Source organism: Amphiprion ocellaris, chromosome 14 (genome assembly GCF_022539595.1).
Source record: "Amphiprion ocellaris isolate individual 3 ecotype Okinawa chromosome 14, ASM2253959v1, whole genome shotgun sequence".
Classification (NCBI taxonomy): domain Eukaryota; kingdom Metazoa; phylum Chordata; class Actinopteri; family Pomacentridae; genus Amphiprion; species Amphiprion ocellaris.
In genome coordinates, this window is record NC_072779.1 from 34763741 (window position 1) to 34779515 (window position 15775).

The 15775-nt window shown below is 38.3% G+C and overlaps 1 protein-coding gene across 1 annotated transcript; it reads right to left on the reverse strand.

The window, feature by feature from the left end:
• Positions 1-865: 865 nt before the first annotated feature.
• taf9 (TAF9 RNA polymerase II, TATA box binding protein (TBP)-associated factor) lies at positions 866-8700 on the reverse strand. The gene is made up of 7 exons (XM_023295935.3): positions 8573-8700; positions 7331-7412; positions 6367-6503; positions 3817-3951; positions 3660-3741; positions 1288-1401; positions 866-1172 (listed from the first exon to the last, which is right to left on the reverse strand). Exons 1-7 carry the CDS (start codon positions 8606-8608, stop codon positions 1015-1017), a joined length of 744 nt encoding a protein of 247 aa, XP_023151703.1. The 5' UTR covers positions 8609-8700; the 3' UTR covers positions 866-1014.
• Between the last annotated feature and the right edge of the window lie 7075 nt (positions 8701-15775).

A 15775-nucleotide genomic window follows, 5' to 3' on the forward strand; every position in this document is an offset into this window, starting at 1 on the left:
GCCGTTGGCTCTGATTTGGTGTTTTTTTCAGGTAAAATGTGAAGAAAATGAAATGAATGCAGCCGGAAAATAAGACGTTCTTGTTGTTTTCAGGCAGATTTCAGTTTTAATTCATTTTCTGAACTTTAACTGTTTCTCATTATTTTTACGCACATTTTGAAGTTTCATGCCAGAAAAAGTCAACCAAAACCTCAAAATTTGGCAAAATTGCAAAAAAACCCTCAATTTAAGCATTTTTTCAGAGTTCATTTTCTAAATATGAAACAAACTGAGCAGCTGTTTCCGGTGTCGTTCCAGATAGTCACAAAGAAACATGAAAAACAACCTTTTTTTTGGACTGTTTACAAGTAGCTCAAGTTTGCAACCTCTAATTCTTCTACTGCATAAATTGCAGTTAGTATGTGACATTTAATTAACAACAGAAAAGACGAAGCTGCATTCTGTCTGATGGCCAGCAGGAGGCGACCGTTTGGTAAAAGAAGTTCGACTCCATAATCGGGAAAACGGTCCGACTTCTGTCTCGATATTCAGTCAACATTTTCCTGATGAGTTTATCACCTGTCACTGGTTTACATCTAATTTAAAATATGTTTATTTACAAAATTATTGCCTAATTTAGAAGAAAATCAGGTCAAATATTTGTTTCATCAATATTCAGTCAGGAAAAGTCTTACTAGTTTCAAATAAACCTGCAGCATCAGAAACTTTACTTTGATGTTTCCTCAGTTTTTAGTCCTTTTTTTCCAAACACCTGAATCACCATAGAAACCAGATTTAAAACCGTGGTGCACTCAACCTTTTAGTGTTACTTCCTGGTTCGTCTGCTGGTTTTATTTACTGGTTTTCCTTTAAAAACAGACGTGGCTCAGGCTTTATTTCAGCTGTTTTTATTGGAATCACATCAGAGCAGGTTTCTTCTGTTGAAGCTTCGTTTGAATCATCAGTCCAGCTTCCTCCGGTTAAAGGAACGTTCTAGAAAACTAGCGGGTCGGTTGATAAAAGTGGTCGTTGGCGTCATAGAGTGTCGTAGTCGTCATCGTCCTCGTGTTTCCTCTTCAGCGACTCGCCGCCAGAGTTCTGCGACACCATGTTGGTGGTGATGAGGATGTTCTTGGAGCCAATCAGAGACGGGTTTATGAGGACGTTGGAGACAGCGGGCGTAGACGGCGTCGCTGTCGGGACAAAGCACAGAGTGAATAAAGTTTAGACGTTAAAGAGACTTTAAGTCTTCTGTGAATCTGATTGAAGAAACATTATTTGAAGTTTATAGTCAAATTGGTTTCTTACTGGTTTTGGTGGTGGTCGTCTGGGAGGGCGGTGGGATCTGAACGGTGAACCTCTGACCCGTTAAAGACACCGGAGGTCCGACTTTAGTGGACACCGACTGGACGGATGGAGTTCCTGAAAACAGGACACCAGTTAGACAGGAGGCGGTTGAACTGGGACTATGGGAAGCGAACTGGGACTACGGGAAGTGATTTAACTGGGACTACGGCAGGCGATTTAACTGGGACTACGGGAGGCGGTTGAACTGGGACTACGTGACAAAAATTCTGAGTTTTTCAGCTGAAGTAAATCAAAAATCTAAGTATGTCCAGTACTGCTAACACCTGTGGAATAATGTTCTACACGTTGATTTCAGGTTTTATACATTTTTTCTGACGAAACAATAAAAAAATCTGCTTTTTTTTTGGTTGTTCTTTAAAAAATGAACCACGGGGAAAAACAAAATGAGACATGAGCAAAACAAACAGCCAGAAATGGCTTTAAGTTCAGAGGATTGAATCAATGAGGATCATCTAAATCAGAGTATTTTTAAATCCACACAAACTCATTCCTCTGATCAACTTCTGGATCAATCGATCGACTGTTTGTTTAAAAAGTGTCAGAAAATGTTGATCACAGTTTCCTAAAGATGACAAACGTCTGGTTTTGTACGAACATCTTCAGTTCACCGTCACAGAACAGGAGAAAAACTGAATATATTCACATTTATTCTACTTATTTCTATCTATATACACTAGCAGTAAAGGTTTTAACTGGTAGAGTGTACAGACCTGATCAAAATCTATTGACCAGTTGAAAAATAGCTAGAATTTACCTTTTGCACATTTGGATCTTAATGAGGTTTTAAGTAGAGCTACAATATGCAAAAGCAAGAAGGGGGAGTGAGACAAAAAGCACTTTGTAAAAGTAATTTATTGAAAACAACAAGTAAACTGAAATAGGCTGTTTATCAGCTGATCAAAAGTTTAAGACCACAGGCTATAAAAGCCCAAATCTGCTCATAATTCTCATCTTCTGTCAGGCATTCACACGGTCATGTCCTCCTGATGGCTAAAGCTAAGAAGCTTTCTCTTCTTGAACGTGGTCGGATCATTGAGCTGCATAAACAAGGCCTCTCACAGCGTGTCGTTGCTGCTGAGGTTGGATGCAGTAAGACAGTCATTCTAAATTTTTTGAAAGATCCTGAGCATTATGGAACAAAAAAGTCAAGTGGTAGACCCAAAAAAATGACACCTGGGCTGAGCCGGAGGATCCGATTGGCTGTCCGTCAAGACACAGGGCGGTCCTCGACCCAAATTAAGGCCCTTACTGGTGCCGACTGCAGCGCAATAACCATCAGACGGCATCTGTGGGAAAAGGGTTTCAAAAACAAAAAACCAATTCAAAGACCTCGTCTCCTACAACGCCACAAAACTGCCCCGTTTAGACTTTGCCAGGGAGCATCAAACATGGGACATTGAAAGGTGCAAAAAAGTTTTATTCTCTGATGAGAAAAAATGTAACCTTGACGGTCCAGATGGCTTCCAACGTTACTGGCATGACAAGGAGATCCCACCTGAGATGTTTTCTACCCGGCACAGTGGAGGGGGTTCCATCATGATCTGGGTGCTTTTTCATTCAGTGGAACACTGGAGCTTCAGGTGGTGCAGGTCGTCAAACGGCGGCTGGTTACGTGCAGATGTTGCAGCAGGCATCCCTCATGACTGAGGCCCTCGTCTGTGTGGTAACAGCTGGGTTTTTCAACAGAACAACGCTGCAGTTCACAATGCTCGCTTGACCAAGGACTTCTTCAGGGAGAATAACATCACTCTTCCATTCTTTTGGACCATCCCGCATGTTCCCCTGATTTAAATCCCATAGAGAACATTTGGGGATGGATGGCAAGGGAAGTTTATAAAAATGGCCATCAGTTCCAGACAGTTGATGCCCTTCGTGAAGCCATCTTCACCACTTGGAGCAATATTCCCACCAGCCTCCTGGAAACACTTGCATCAAGCATGCCCAAACCCATTTTTGAAGTGATTAACAAGAACGGTGGAGCTACTCATTACTGAGTCCTACTGAGAACATTTTTTGTTCTGGTTTGGAGAGTTTTTTGTAATTTTTTGAGCGATGGTCTTAAACTTTTGATCAGCTGATAAACAGCCTATTTCAGTTTACTTGTTGTTTTCAATAAATTACTTTTTCAAAGTGCTTCTTGTCTCACTCCCCCTTCTTGCTTTTGCATATTGTAGCTCTACTTAAAACCTCATTAAGATCCAAATGTGCAAAAGGTAAATTCTAGCTATTTTTCAACTGGTCTTAAGATTTTGATCAGGTCTGTACATATTTAATCAGTGGTGACAGTAAACCTCCATCAGGTAAAACCTCACCGAGTGTCGGCGTCGTCGGCCTGCTGGAGACAGCGCCGACGCTGAGACGAGGAACCGAGATCCTGCTGGCGGACGACGACACCTGAGGAGGGAAAACTGATTCAGTCACACGGAGAAGGAAAAGCAGAAGGTGTTAAAGTTAAAGAGGAAGCTCCACCTTCTTCTGTACAGACTTCAGCCTGTAGTTGGGGGCGGTGAGGCAGTAGCGGTCCGGAGGGAGTCGAGGTCCGGTGTAGGGTTTGATGAGTGGTAGAGGGGTCTGGTTCTTCTGTCGGGCCACCTCCAGCAGGAACTGAACACATCAAAGAACAGCTTCAACCTCAGGAACCGTTATTCACCCCAGCAGAAAGGAAATAAACATGTACGGAAAGATCTTCCAAAGTATAAAACTATAGTAATGTTCAGATACTTTCACAGGTAGAAATACTGACAGAAGTACTGAAAAGTATTTTACTGGCATTTTGACTAATTCTAAACAGTTTTTATCCTCTTTTTAAATAAATTTGAGTCATTTTGGACAAGTTTGTTATAGCTGTGGACATTTTTTTTTGTCATTTTGTGCAAGTTTCAAGTAAAAGAATCTAAAAATTGGAACCTTCTCTGGTTAAACTTTACCCCCATCAGATTCTACTGATGTTAGAGCCTCAACAGTTGGTGAAATGTGGACCAGAGACTGGATTTTAGTAGAAATATGGATCCATCCATAGATAGACACTTACAGGAACTTTCCAGGGTTCCAGTTGCAACTTTTGACTAATTTTAAACAAATCTTAAGTAACTCTGGGCTTATTTTGAGTTGTTTTGTGTAATTTTTACCTATTTCAAGTCATTTTAGAACTCCTTTTGAGTGATTTTTGAAGAATATTGAGCCATTTTAAAGAATCTGAATCCATTTTAGACACCGTTCTAGTCATGTAGGACAATAATGAGACACTTTGGGCAATTTTGAATCAACTTTAACAGGTTTCAAGTCAAAATATCCAAAAACTTGAACCTTGTCTTGCCATACTTTCCTTTCTTGAATATTTTGCACTTTACTCCATTTTCAAGACCCAATAATTACTCATTCTTGGTATTTTTGAGAATTTCAAGTAATTTTGGACAAGTTTCAAGTCATTTGAACAGTCTTTATCTTATTTTGGAGAAATATTTAGGCATTTTATACAAGTTCCAAGTAATTTTAAACAGCTTTTAAGTCCAAAAATCTAAAAACTGGAACCTTGTGTGGACAAATTTTAACACATCAGATTCTACTGATGTTAAAGCCTCAACAGTTGGTGAAATGTGGACCAGAGACTGGATTTTAGTAGAAACATGGATCCATCCATAGATAGACACCGACAGGAACTTTATGGAGACACTAAACCAGCCTGGATTGAAAATTTTAAATGTTTTTCCATTTTCAAGGCCCCATAACTATTATCCATCCATCCATCCATTATCTATACACCGCTTATTCCTCACTAGGGTCATGGGGGGGCTGGAGTCTATCCCAGCTGACTCAGGCGAAGGCAGGGGACACCCTAGACAGGTCACCAGTCTGTCACAGGGCTACATACAGAGACAAACAATCACTCTCACATTCACACCTACGGGCAATTTAGAATGATCAATTAACCTCAGCATATTTTTGGACTGTGGGAGGAAGCCGGAGAACCCGGAGAAAACCCACGCATGCACAGGGAGAACATGCAAACTCCATGCAGAAAGATCCCGGGAAAGCCGGGACGCGAACCAGGGACCTTCTCGCTGCAAGGCGAAAGTGCTAACCACTACGCCACTGTGCAGCCCCCCATAACTATTCATTATTGATATTTTAGTCAATTTTGAGTCATTTAGATATGCTAATTTAAATCATTTTGGACAGATTTAAGGCGTTCTAGACAATCTTTAGGTTATTTTGAGTCATTCTGGACAAACTTGTGTCATTTTGTGCAAGTGTCAAGTTATGTTGGAGAGTTTTGAGTCATTTATGATCACATCTGACAAATTCTGGACAAAGTTCAAGTATGTTTGGACAATTCTGAGTCATTCTGAACAGATTTCAAGTCTAAATATCTACAAACTGGAACCTTGTCTGGTCAAACTTTAACACATCAGATTCTACTGATGTTAGAGCCTCAAAAGTTGGTGAAATGTCGACCAAAGACTGGATTTTAGTAGAAATATGGATTACAGCAATTTTATGGAGACATTGTGCCATATTCTATCAGCTATTTGGTCTCTAAAAAGTCAGAAAATGGTGAAAAATGTGGATCAGACTTTCCTCAAATGTCTCATTTGGTCCAAAGATCTTCAGTTTATGGTAATTAAAGAGGAAAGAAACCAGAAAATATCACATTTAAGAAGCTGAAATAACAGAATTTAGACTTTTTTCATCTAAAAATTGATTAAGCGGATTAAGTGATTATCAGAACGGTTGTTCAAAGCTGCAATCACAGAACGTACGCTGTTGGTTTAGTCGTGGTTTTATTTAATAGTTGGTAAAAATCAATGAATCGCTGCAGCTTTCATTTAAGCTCTGAGCCAACATCTAGTTTACAATCAAGTAAAATCAGTTCTTGCTGCTTTAAATCGGCTCATTTTTCAGATTTAAAGTTTTTCAGAACCTCGTGTTGAGCGTTAGATGTTTTTTTTGATGGATTTTATGATCAGAAGTGATGCTGAGTAAAGAGCTGAACCGATCAGGAACATCGCGGCTGCTTACGTCTCGTGGCGGCGGCGACGTGAACGACTGGTCCATACGACACTGGATGGCCAGTTTGATGTCGTCGGCATCCACGTTGGACTTCTTGGCATGCGTTGCGTAGATTTTGGCATCTTCGATGATGGTCGTTACGTATCCTGCAGAGAAGAACAGCAGCAGCTCGTTAATGACGAACAACTAGAAAGAGTCGGAGCTGTTGGTCTGATTTTTCTGTCATTAAAGGGGCAAAACTCGAGTTAAATATTTCACTTTATGCATTAAGGGCTTGAACCAAAAAGACTGACCAGTTATGACGTTATCAACACACTTTTGTGCCTAAAGCTACAGGAAAATGAGCGAATAAGTGGAAAATGTAATAGTTGGATTATGTTCATTTTATCGTTTCTTCTTCAGAGCGTCATCAGACATGTGATGACGTGTCCTTTTTTATCAGGTGGCCGATCTGACAGAATCTGTCAGATAGCGCCCCCCCCCACCCCTGTCTGGTGGTCTCTGGAGGATGGAATCCCAGGTATGAGAGGATGTAGGCCCCTTTGTCCCGGTTAATCTAAAACTAGTCCTAAATCAGTCTAAAACTAGCCCTAAACTAGTCCTAAATCAGCCCTAAACTAGTCCCAAATCAATTTAAAACTAGCCCTAAACGAGTCCTAAATCTGTCAAACTAGTCCTAAGACTAGATTGAATTTGGACTAGTTTTGGATTGATTTAGGACTAGTTTAGGACTAGTTTTGGATTGATTTAGGACTAGTTTAGGACTAGTTTTGGATTGATTTAGGACTAGTTTAGGGCTTGTCTTATATATAAAAAAGGACACATCATCACACGTCTGATGACACTCTAAAGAAGACTGCAGATGCAGTTGAAACATGCCAGTAAGGTAAAACCAAACTTTCCTTATTGAGTTGTCAGTTTAAAAGTGACGCTGTTCTATGGAAAATGTAACGATTCCCAAAGGAAGACTTACTGTAGGTGAACTCCAACATCTGGTTGATGACTCGCGGCTCGTACTCAGTGATGCCCATGTCCTTCAGGATCTGGATCATCACCTGGAAAACAACGTCAAAGGTTCTTCAAAGGGTAAATTAACTTTTAATATGAGCGGTTTCTCACTGCTGTGGGATTACTTTATTATCACGCCATTTTTACAATCAGAGGAGCTTCAGCAGAAACCAGCCAGAGGTGTCTGGGAGATTCATGTTCAAGAACCCTCCAGAGATGTCCAGCTGGTTTCTACTGAAGCTCCTATGATTATCACGACCTGGATGACTGAGAATCTCCACAGAAACACATCCAAAACCTCTCCAGCATCACTTTTCTATCAGGGTTTTACTAAATCATGCCGATATCTTAATGCTTTTCTGCGATGATTCTCATGTTAATGTGATTTTTTTTGTATTTTTCTGTCTCAAGAACTTCTTCCAGGATCAATAAAGTTCTATTTTATTAAATTAGTGTGTCATTTATTATGGAAATTATAATTTTACTTCAACAATTACTGGATTTACTCACATTATCTGGACCTGAGCACCGACTAGCATCAATTTAATTTATTCTACTTGCTGTTAATTTACACAATCTGGAAATATCTACACCTTTGCAGCTTTTATTTATGGATTTATTTACTAAAACTCTACACGTTTACACACACGTTATCTCACTGTCTTTACAGATAGACAATTTTTCTACTAAATATTTCTAATAGCAGACCAGATTCACTGCAGCACCACCGGCTTTAAAAACAAACGTCCTGGTTCATGTTAACACGGAAACCAGATTCACTGCAACACCTCCTCCGGCTTTAAAATCAACTCCCGGTGTTTCGGTGAGAAACGCAACGTCCACAAATGAGCTACTTTCCCGTTAAACGACCAAAAATCCACAATTAGTCAACAGAAGGAGTCAAACACGAAGCAACTCCGTGGAAAACATCCACGCAGGTGACTCACAGTGACACCAAAACACCGCGGAGCTGCAGGCTAACGGCTAGGCTAACGGCTAGGCTAACATGCTAGCGGCAGCGTCCATTGTTCTGAACGGAAAGCTACATGCTAGGTTAGCTGCTAAGCTAAGCTAACGTGCTGCACAATTGCACCGGCTGACTGTGGTTGTTCACGGTAATATCTGATTAAAACCAGGAGGAGCAGAGCTGAATTAAACCGAAGCTAAATGACCAATCAAGTCCAGAAGAGTGATTTATTAACGGTACCTGAGCGTCTTTCGGGATGGTTTTCGGAGCGGACATTTTGATTTCTTCCGCAGCGCCGTCACGTCTTCTGCTGTTTCAGAGCTCAGTGCTGCCCCCGACAGGTGGAGATCAGATACTGCAGCATTGAAAAGCGCAATAAATGCAGTAAAAAAAAAAAAAAAATAATAATTAAAGTTGAAAACTGCTTATTTTATGTGTTTTTTGGACTGTTTATTTTAACACAAAAATATTTCTCATCAAAATCCCACAGTTGCTAAAATGTTCAGCTTTCTGATCCACTTTAACTGGTTTGTTTGGCAGAATCCACCTGACATTTCTTGTTATTTAGTCCGTAGTTTCTGTGGGTCCCAGGAGCATCAATATATGTATATAAATCAATATCAGACATTAATCTACAATTTCATGTACTTAAATGTGTTTGTTAGGCAGCTCGATACGGTGGCCGAGAGGTGCAAACCAAATTTACATTATGCAAAACACTTTTACAACCTCCAAGACAAATTTACAAGCGACAAAACACTTTTACAAGTCCAAAAACACTTTTACAAGTCCGAAAACACTTTTACAAATCCAAATGTAACCGGAAAGGGAATATCCCAACTCCGGGATTGAACCGGAAGTGACGACGAGGAACGGCTAATGCACTCTGTCGGTCTGATCTGCGCCATTTAAACACTCTAAAGACCGACCACACGAAAAACAAAACCGCGTCAATCGGTTCATATGTTCCCCACAAAACGGGCAAAACATCACCCGCTCGCTGTCCGTTGCATTAGCCGCTCCTTGTCGTCACTTCCGCTTCAACCCCGGAGTTGGGATATTCCCTTTCCAGTTACATTTGGATTTGTAAAAGTGTTTTTGGACTTGTAAAAGTGTTTTGTCGCTTGTAAATTTGTCTTGGAGGTTGTAAAAGTGTTTTGCATTATGTAAATTTGGTTTGCACCTCTCGGCCACCGTAGGCCCGACCTTCAAATCACACTAAAGAAACAATAAACGTTGCTGCATGTTCAGCAGGATTTTAGCTGTTTTTTCTCTGTTGTGACCAGATTTATTTGTGTTCATACAGAATGTAGCCTCCAATCAACAAACTAATGATTAGTTCCACTGTAGATTAATCTCTAGATTGATTTATCCATTAATCGATTAGTTGTTTTGTCCAACAGAAGTGGTGTAAAATGTTGACGTGTTCCCAAAGTGTGCAAACATTAATTTTATGTCTTAAGAATCAACTGATGGGTTGAAATGCCACTGCTGTTAACCCTCCTGTTGTCTTCATTTACGGGCACCAAAAAAAAAATTTTTTTTTTTTTGTTTTTTTTTTTTGTCTGAAAAAGGAAAAGGTAGAAAATTCCCCAAAATTCCTTAAAAGTTTCCCTTAAATGTTTTATTTAAAAAATATTTAAAAATCCCCCAAGTTTGACAAGAAAATTCTTGTGAATATTTTCAAAAAGTGAATAAAAATCTTCCAAAGAAATCCTAAAAATATCTTAAGTGATTACATATATATCAGTAAAACTTCTAATATTTTCTTTAAGAACATTCAGAAAAAAAATCTATTTTTTTCTGAATGTTCTTTAAAAAAACATTTTTTTATATTTCTTTTTTTCCATCAAAAAATGTTCAAAAATTCCCAAAAAAGTTGAAAATTTGGAAATTTTCACTGTGAAAATATGTTTTTTTCCACATTTTCAAACTTTAAAATGCGTCAATTTGCCCCCCCAGGACGGCATGAGTAATACTTATATAAATCAACTGTATAAAAACAGGAAAAAACATTTAAAACGTCACTGTCACTCTCCTGGTATTTGTAATTAATATAAATTTAAATAGATTAAACTCGTGGTTGTGTTTAATCACTGATAATATTAATAGTATATAATGAACTGATGTTAAAGCTTTTATGTTTTATAATGTTAAGGTTCTTTAGACGTCTTCTTGGAGTAGCTGAATATGCCTAATCATGTCTAATATGAATCATTTTTCTTACAGTATTAACAGACAGACATGAACCTGAATCAGATCAGAGCTTCAACCTGCAGGGGGCGCTACAGCTTCACTGAACTCTGTCAGAGCGTCTGTTTGGTCAGGTGAAGAATCTGTTGTGAAATAAATAAGAATCAGAAAGATTCTTCATGTTGAGTCTGAATCACTGAACAGAGACGACTAAAGTTCTAAAAAAACTTTATTCAAGAGAATAAAACACTTTAATATGTGAGGATTCAGGACCTTTGTAGTTGTTGTAAAGCTGAAGACAACAATATAAGGAAATGATGATGTAGCTGCCTGAGTTAAAACAGAATGAAATGAAGAATAAAATACACAGTATTAGTAAACATGTAAATAATATCTAAGGAGTGTAAAGAAGGCAGCGCTAGTTGTGTTCATGAACAAAAAGAGGAGATAAAATCCTGCTACTGTAACACAATAAACTCATGTTTTACTTTTTAGATTTAGGTAAAGCAAATATTTAAGTTATAAAAACTACAAAATGTCAAATTAATTTTACATTAAATTCAGTTACAGCTCACTTGAAAGGAATCCGATATTTTAGGTTCAAATAACTTGAACTAGTAACATATTAACTACTTTTTTAACCTGAATTTGAATAAACTTAATCGAACTGCAGGTCAACGATTGAAACTATAAATTTCATTTAGTAGAGTTACGTCTTTACTACAAACTACAGGCTGATTTCAGGATACCAACTTTTTATAAAAGGGACCTTTTGAACTCTATGAACATCTAGACCTCTATGAACATCTAGACCTCTATGAACATCTAGACCTCTATGAACATCTAGACCTCTATGAACACCTAGACCTCTATGAACACCTAGACCTCTATGAACACCTAGACCTCTATGAACATCTAGACCTCTATGAACATCTAGACCTCTATGAACACCTAGACCTCTATGAACATCTAGACCTCTATGAACATCTAAACCTCTATGAACACCTAGACCTCTATGAACACCTAGACCTCTATGAACACCTAGACCTCTATGAACACCTAGACCTCTATGAACATCTAGACCTCTATGAACATCTAGACCTCTATGAACATCTAGACCTCTATGAACACCTAGACCTCTATGAACATCTAGACCTCTATGAACATCTAGACCTCTATGAACATCTAGACCTCTATGAACATCTAAACCTCTATGAACTCCAGGTTCTGGTTCCTTCCAATGAGTTCACATCAACATTTAGTCTAAACATCTGAAAACTGGAACAAACTTTAACCCATCAGATTCTACTGATGTTAGAGCCTCAACAGTTGATGAAATGTGGACCAAAGACTGGATTTTAGTAGAAACATGGATCCATCCATAGATATAAACACTTACAGAAACTTTACGGAGACACTAGACCAGCATACTTTGAAATTCTGCTTTCTAAAATTATTTATTTCAGTGAAAACACAGGTTGTGACAATAAACCATAGATAATAAAAACTGTGATGCCACTAGATTTTATCTGTAATTCAACAAATAAATGGAGAATCTGTAAAATAGCAGTTAATGTATAATTTTTCTTCAGATGGCAGCAAATAATTTGTCAAATAATATGTATGATTTTATACTCAGAAGTTATAAAAGAGCAAATTATAAAAAATACAGATTTTATGATGTGGACATTATTAGTAGTTAATAAATTTTATGTCTCTGTATTAACAAATTAAGAAAAATCAGTGACTTGAGTCAGTTTTGAGTCTTTGCTGCGTCGATCTTCAGGAGTCCAACATGGAGGAAGATTTATTGAAGCTCTGCAGGAACCTGGACTCTAATGAAGCTTCTTAATAAAATGATGGTGTTTTTCCCATCGCTCTCCTTCCTTAAAACATGCTTGAACTAGAAGATCCTCCGTGAGCTGGCGGCTGTATTTACCTGCAACTTTATGGACACGTCGTCGCCATAAAGGCATGAGAACCACGACACCTTTGACTGTACGAGCAGGACGGAGCATTTTAAAATGATTAACCTTTACAGCCTCCTCATAAACACAGTTTCACCAAACGTCCACTACCGAGGAGGCGACACACACACCAAACACTGCTGATTCTAAAAAACACACCACGAATAATATGAAATAAACTCCGCTGAAGGATTTACTGTATATTTGTGTGAATATTCCCTGATTTTATCCTCACAAAGAACAAACTCAGGCTGCAAATGTCACTTTATCTGTTGAATAAACATGTTTCTATTAATGTTAAATGAATGAATTAGTTTGTAAAGCAGCTAAGAAATACAAAAAAAGAAGGAAACATCTTTGATTTTTAGATTTTGGTCGCTGGTTGCTCAAAACAAAGAGTGAAAAGCAAACAATCAATCAGTTAATCAAGAAAACAATAATAATTATTTTGTTAATAATTAAAAAAGCTATGTAGCTTCGGCATTAATGCCTGAATAATAATGTTTAGATTTAATACTTCGACAGAATTTCAAGTTAAACTATTATTCCTGAAGGAAAACCTATATAAAAAATAAAAAATGCAGCCTAAAAAAATAGAAAAGAAAAAAGATCAATAGTGAAATAAAATAAGTCTGGAATAGAAGATTAGAAAGTAAAGCTGGTATTTATACTGAGGTAATAAATAAAATCACACATGATCATAAAATACCTGGAAAATGAAAATTAAATACGTTGAAAATATGAAAGACATAAAATAAAATGCTACACTGATACAAACTATTAGGAAATAAAATTTTAAATTTTACTGCTTCTATTCTTGTTTTTCTCTGCTTCTTGTTCAGGTTCCTCCATCTGATTCTCACCTTCTCGTCTACGTCGAGGCGTCCTGCTGTTAAAAGGTGCAGTCTGGGAAAACAATGGCGGCAGGAAGCGCCATTAGCATGCTGTAGGGGGATTAGCATTTTAGCATCGGAGGTGTGAGGCCTCGGGGTCGTGACCTCAGGATGATGTCATTAAAGTGTCACCGGTGAAGGAGGTCGAAAACAGTAAACTGACTGATTCATTTCCTGAAGAGCAAATTTTAAGTGATTTTTTGTTTTAATGGAAGTTTCAATTTGACTTAGATAAGATTTTTTTAAAAACCTGAAATAAGACTTAAACATATATGACTCCTGTAACTGTGAATTAGTATTATAAAGTTCACAGTCCAATTTTCTTTACTACAGCTGCTGACTCCTCTGATCCAGTTTAAATAGAACCATTAGATCCACTCATTAGACTCAAACGCTACAGTGGGAAAGTCTGAGGAGCTCAGCAAAGATCTGAAGAAGAAAATCAGTGACTTGAACTCAAAAGTGAGGACTGGTTTCAGACTGTCTTGGACGGGTCTTGGACTTTAAAAAAATAAAAAGTAGTTCAGGTTTGGTTTGGTCCCAATTTTGTTCTAGTTTTGGACTTTTTTAGGACTGATTTCAGACTGTAGTGTGACTGGTTCTAAACTTTTTTGGACTGTTTTAGATTTGATTTTGGTCCTGGTTTAAGACCTTTAAAGAACTGGTTTCAGACTGTCTTGGGCAGGTTTGTAACTTTTTTAAGGAGTAGTTTAGGTTTGATTTTTGTCATGACTATGTACTGGTTCTTGACTTTTTTAGGACGGGTTTCAGACTGTATTCTGACTGGTTCTGAACATTTTCTGAACTGGTTTAGATTTGATTTTGGTCCTGGTTTCAGACTCTCTTAGGCAGGTCTTAGACATTTTTAACCCCAAGAACACCAAACCTACCATCAAGCATGGAGGCGGCAGTATCATGCTCTGTGGAAGTGGAACTTTACACAAAGTAAATGGAATAATGAAGAAGGAGGATCACCTCCATGTTCTTCAGGACAATCTAAGACCATCAGCAGAAGGTTGATCTTGGACAGTTGGATGTTTCAACCAGACAATGAGCCCAAACACACATCAGACGTGGTAAAGAAATGGTTCCATCAGGCTGGAATTAAGGTTCTAGACTGGTCTCCTCAAAGTCCTGACTGAAACCCATCAAGAAAGACATCAAATGTAGTAGAACGGCACCAGAACTGGTGTCGTTCTTCTACATTTGTTGTCTTTCTGACTCAGACTTGAGTCAATTAAATTGATAGTATAATGATACTGCCACCTCCATGCTTGACGGTAGGTTTAGTGTCCAGAGGAGTCACAGATAAACCAGAAGATTGAAACCAGAAGAACTGAACTGAGGAGGAAACGGATAAATTTAACCAAATATTAGCCTTTATGTTTGTTTATTTTTTTTTAATCCTACAGATTTCATCATATTTTCAGGAAAAAACCTTTAATAAATCAGTGAAATAAATCATATTTAGACGATCCGACGTGATCCTTGTCCTCATCAGCTGGCTGCCTCTCCACACAGTGACTATAAACAGACTTCTGTCCGTCTACATGAGTGATATCCTCATTAATATGGGTTCTCTACTGTAACTTCAGTGGCTGCTTTCATGTGTTTCAGTGTGTTCAGCTAATCACAGGAAACATCCATTAATCAACGGCCAGGACGCTTCTTGTTCTTGACCTTCAGTCGGCAGGTTTCCATCAGTGTGCTCTGGGTCAGGACTCATCGCTGGTTTGTTTAGACGTTTGTGGTTCAGCAGCATTAGTGGGCTTCAGATTTAGTTTTGATATTTATTTAATCAGTTACTGGGTGTTCACAGAGAGCAGAAGCATCACTGACAGTCAGAGAGCGACCCATTTATCAGCCAGAAACAAAGCATGACGCTGCAGAAAGTGAAGTTTACCAGGGCAGAAGTCACTGATCCAGGCCTGATAAGCTGCAGGATAAATATTAATGACAATAAACGTTACTGACAAACTGAAACCGCCTCAGTGCTGAGCGTCAGAGAGAAATTATGAACACAGTATTTCAAAAACGGCCTCTAAAGGGAAAATACAGCTTTGTAGAAACACAATTAAATCAGTAACGCAATAGTTTAACCAGCAACAACACAACATTTCATTGTTTTTGGTAATAAACCCCCCCAAAAAAAAGAAGAACAACTTTTTGCTCATTTTTTAACGGACAAAGTTAGTTTAGGATTTATTTTCCTCTGGATCTGGTCCTGGATGAGGACTGGCTTTAGACTGGCTCAGGCGGGTTTTGGACTTTATTAGGAGTAGTTTAGGCTTGGTTTTGATCCTGGTTTTGTACTGGTTTTAGACTCTTATAGGACTGGTTTCAGATTTTTTTCTGACTGGTTGTGAACATTTTTTGGACTGGTTTAGGTT

Coding starts and splice junctions, on each gene's coding strand:
- taf9 (XM_023295935.3), bottom strand. CDS start 8,608: ATGTCCGCTCCGAAAACCATCCCGAAAGACGCTCAG. Junction 3,952..6,366: donor CGTCGCCGCCGCCACGAGAC/GTAAGCAGCCGC, acceptor TGATGTGTTCAG/TTCCTGCTGGAGGTGGCCCG. Junction 1,173..1,287: donor GACGACCACCACCAAAACCA/GTAAGAAACCAA, acceptor TTGTCCCGACAG/CGACGCCGTCTACGCCCGCT.